The 4,242-nt window shown below is 46.4% G+C and overlaps 1 protein-coding gene across 2 annotated transcripts in view; it reads left to right on the forward strand.

Moving 5' to 3' along the window:
• LOC108245443 (guanine nucleotide exchange factor VAV3) overlaps positions 1 to 4,242 on the forward strand; it is a 63,060-nt gene that overhangs the window by 38,006 nt on the left and 20,812 nt on the right. For both annotated transcript variants that reach the window (XM_017432358.3, XM_017432359.3), the window contains exon 15: positions 1,717 to 1,826. In XM_017432358.3, the coding sequence (XP_017287847.1) occupies positions 1,717 to 1,826 (110 nt within the window). The remainder of the gene's footprint in view (positions 1 to 1,716; positions 1,827 to 4,242) is intronic.

Raw genomic sequence — 4,242 nt, forward strand, 5'->3', positions numbered from 1 at the left:
CTGCTCCACGATGCCCTGGGCGCCTGCGTCGCGCGGGGCCCGGATGGCCGCAGCTCCGGGCTCCCGCAGGGACCGGATTGACGCAGCTCCCGGGTCCTGCAGGGACCGGATTGACGCAGCTCCCGGGTCCTGCAGGGACCGGATTGACGCAGCTCCCGGGTCCTGCAGGGACCGGATTGATGCAGCTCCCGGGTCCTGCAGGGACCGGATCACTTCCTGCAGAGGAAACCAGCCGTAAGCCGGAGCGTCTCTGCAGGGGTGGAGATCTGCTCCGCTGGTTCAGTCCTGCAAGCTGCAAAGGAGACAAACACATCGACGTTTCGTTCCCCGTCAGCTGAGTTTTTTTTGGGAAGGATCGGTTCATTCACCCTGAAGTGTTGGCTTGTTAAACATGAATCAAAACATCTTCATAACACTTAGCTCTTATTTTCTAACACCCCGCTTAAATCTGCGCTTTATGTCATTTAAAAAATGCCGTCAGTTGGAGCCGGACCCAGCAGGGCAGGAAAGTAGCAGCTTTAATAGTTTCTCTGCTTGTAAAAATGATGGAACAACAACAGAACCTTCTGATTAACACGCCGCACCTCCTAACGGCGAGTTCTGCGACGTCAAGCCCGTTATTGCCTCTTTACGACTGAGTCAGCAAAGCTCGGCAGCCATGTTGGACTCCTGACAAACCAATTAACAGAGCTATTCCTGCAGAATGAACAGCCATAACAGTTTGTCAGATTCACTCAGGTTCATAAAGCGGAGTGAAAATGAAGCGAACATGCTTCTTTATGAGCACCTGTAAGCGTTTCTCCTCCCCCGCCTCTGCCGGCGACATGCACACAACCCTTTCGGGCTCATAACAACAAAATAATTAACAGAAACAAGTCTTCAATAATTCGCTGCATGCTTGTTTTACATTTTCCCGGCTGAGGCGGTGTCAGCCTGCAGCCGTCTGCCTCCTCCCAGATGGGGCTATCATTAAACCTCGCTTTGGGCCTGACTACTCATGCACACACGGTGAATACAAAGTGCCAACCGGGGGAAAATATTGCCAATCATAATGAGGAATGATATCCAAGGCGTGCCAGGAAACATTGATTTGGGTAATAATATTGTTGTAATGGCAGACATTAGCAGGCTCAGACCCAGGCGAGCTTAGAAGATTATTTTTATGAAGGTTGCAGCCAGTTTAGCATCGTTCACCTCTAACATGGAGGATATAATGCGTATGCAGATGGCAGCAACTATCCAGGGTTTTCCCGTCCAGGAGGGAAGCTGCAGCCAACAGTTTGTAACAACAGTGCAAAGCTAAGAAAGAGTTTAAATGCTGATAAGAGGTGTGGATGCAACATAAGAACCCTGCTGCTCCTCTGCACGTTCAGGCTCGGCGCAGGTTCCTTTCCTTTATTCATTCAGTAAAAATAAAGACCGCACGGCGAGCTTGGCTCATTTTAACCTTCGCAGTTCCGCAGCACAAGCAGGAGCCATTAAATGTGCGTCCCACCAGCATCTGTTCGGACGCCGAGGCTAACAGAGTGATGTTTAGCCTTTAAAATGGATAATTGGAGCTGATTACAGGCCCACTCACTGCTCGGCTCTGCCTCACACTCCTTTTCTCCTCTTCATCCCTTCTTCTCTCCCTGAGGCATCCTCCTTTCATTGCGCATCCTTTTGTCCCCCCATCTGTCTGCTCGTTTCAGTTTCCATTTTCTCTCTCTGCTGCAGTGGTCCTACGGATTCTACCTCACTCACAACCAGGGCCAGAACGGCTTCGAGTTCTTCTTCAAGACCAAAGAGCTGAAAAAGAAGTGGCTGGAGCAGTTTGGCATGGCCATGTGAGTGTTTGTCTTTGTGGGTTAATGAGAAGGATCGTCCTGTCTCTCCAGCAGGACACCGCCTTCAGAGACCTGTTTACGTCACGGCTGGAAGTTGTCGAACCGTTTCGCCCGCTCGTCGTCCTGACCTGGATTTAAGTTCCTCTGAAGGGACAGAAAAACCACCTGAAGCCCAGAGCTGCACACATAAAAGGCTCTAAAACATTTATAATTACTAATAATATAATTATTAACTTTGTTTCTGTTAGTGAGGTCACTGAAAAGACTAATAAAGACACAGGGTCGGCCATTTTTATGGATACGCCTTAATAAAATTGGAATGGTTGGTGATATTAACTTCCTGTTTGTGGCACATTAGTATATGGGAGGGGGGAAACTTTTCAAGCTGGGCGGTGACCATGGCGGCCATTTTGGATCCAACTTTTGTTTCTTCAATGGGAAGAGGGTCATGTGACACATCAAACTTTTTGGGAATTTCACAAGAAAACCAACGGTGTGCTTGGTTTTAACGTAACTTTATTCTTTCAGGAGTTATTTACAAGTTTCTCACCACTTATAAAAAGTGTTGGATTGTCAACGCAAACCTCTTCTTCAATAAATGCAAAAAAAAAAAAAAAAAAAGGATCAGGAGAAACTCTGGAGCAGAGTGGTGTTACGTTGCAGCCTGAGGAAGAATCCAACAAACAGCAGGAATCGTTCAGGAGGGCCTCGTCGCTTCAAAAAGTCTGAAAACGGGATTGTAAATAGATTTGTACCAAACTGCCCGAGGCTGGAGTTGTCAGGAGCGAGGAGGGCGTCGCTCCTGATTTTCCGGCCCGTCTACATTCCTGCCCTCACGTGTGACGACGAGGTTTGGATCGCGACAGAAAGAACAAGATTCCAGATCCGAGCAGCTGAAAAGGAGCTTCCTACACGGAGTTTGGGGTCAAAAAGTGTCGGCTGAGGTTGGGACTGGAGGGCCGACCAGCCTACAGGGTTTAGATGTTTCCTCAAGTGTCTCAGTCACCTAAACCTCCAACCTGCAGGATTCTCAACGCAACCCTCTTCTCCCACTTCCACTTCCTGGAAAGTGGATTGGTCGTTGAACGGCCCCCCAAGGTCTCCCGATCTGACCCCCTTAGACTTTTATCTTTGGGGTCATCTGAAGGCGATCGTCTCTGCTGTGAAGATACGAGATGTGCAGCACCTGAAACTACTGTGCTCGCATTTCTCCTGTGGTGTTGCTGTCAGCGTGTGACGAGGTTTCTATAAGTGGTGAGAAACTTGTAAACAAGTCATGAAAGAATAAAGTTACGTTAAAACCAAGCACACCGTTGGTTTTCTTGTGAAATTCCTGATAAGTTTGATGTGTCACATGACCCTCTTCCCATTGAAGAAACAAAAGTTGGATCCAAAATGGCCGCCATAGTCACCACCCAGCTTGAAAAGTTAATGTGCCACAAACAGGAAGTTAATATCACCAACCATTCCCATTTTATTAAGGTGAATCCACAGAAATGGACCCTGTATGTTTATGGTGAGTTCGATCAAGTTTTCCAGACAAATCCGGCTTTAAGGGAAGTTCAGACTTCAAACCTGCTGTGATACTTGGACCAACCTTCTTCTCCACGCTTGTTCTGTTTCCTACCTGAATCATTTCGTCCTCCAGAGTCTCACCTGCGTGGGAGAACGATAAGAAGATGCAAACAGTTTCATCACCGTGACTCTGAAAACAAAAGGAAGTCTTAAACGGGACTTTAAAGGAAAACCTGGACAGTTTCGTTCTATTTTTCTTCCTCGGCTCTCTTCTTTGTTTGTTTCTTGCTTTTCTCCACACACACACACACACACACACACACACACACTCGTGCAGCCATGTCCCCAGGGGTGAAGAAAGCCTCTTGTGGAGCAAAGCTCGCCTGTCTTCCAGCAATCCTCTTCTTCCCACTTCAAAGAAGCGTATCGGTGAAATGTTTCCGCGGCCATGGAGAAGTTTGTCTGCTGCAATTATGAGTAAAAAAGAAAAACAGGAAGGGTTGCTTTTTGCTTTTGAATTCGACATTTTTATGAAGCAGAAACAGAAACAAGCCAACTAACAAGCACAAAGTTGTCTCCGTTTATTCAGCTAAAAGGTAACTTCCTGTTCTGCATCAGGCCAGAGGAGATGTAGGTTTAAGGAAACTCTTTTTGCATTAATGAGCCTTTTATCCATCCCTCCAGGATTTCACAGGCATTTTTTGTGATTGTTGCGGCTAAAATGTCTGATTTCGTGGGGCATTTTTATAAAAGTTGCGATTTTTTTTACTAAAATCAATAAAAAACTATAACTTTTAATATATAAACCAAAAATCCTTCCTAGTTTTGTAAGATAATTCCCAACAAACATTGACATTCTCAAAAGGTGCTTTATTTGAGAACTTTGATAGCTTCTAAACTG

This window comes from Kryptolebias marmoratus, linkage group LG21 (assembly GCF_001649575.2).
Source record: "Kryptolebias marmoratus isolate JLee-2015 linkage group LG21, ASM164957v2, whole genome shotgun sequence".
Lineage (NCBI taxonomy): Eukaryota > Metazoa > Chordata > Actinopteri > Cyprinodontiformes > Rivulidae > Kryptolebias > Kryptolebias marmoratus.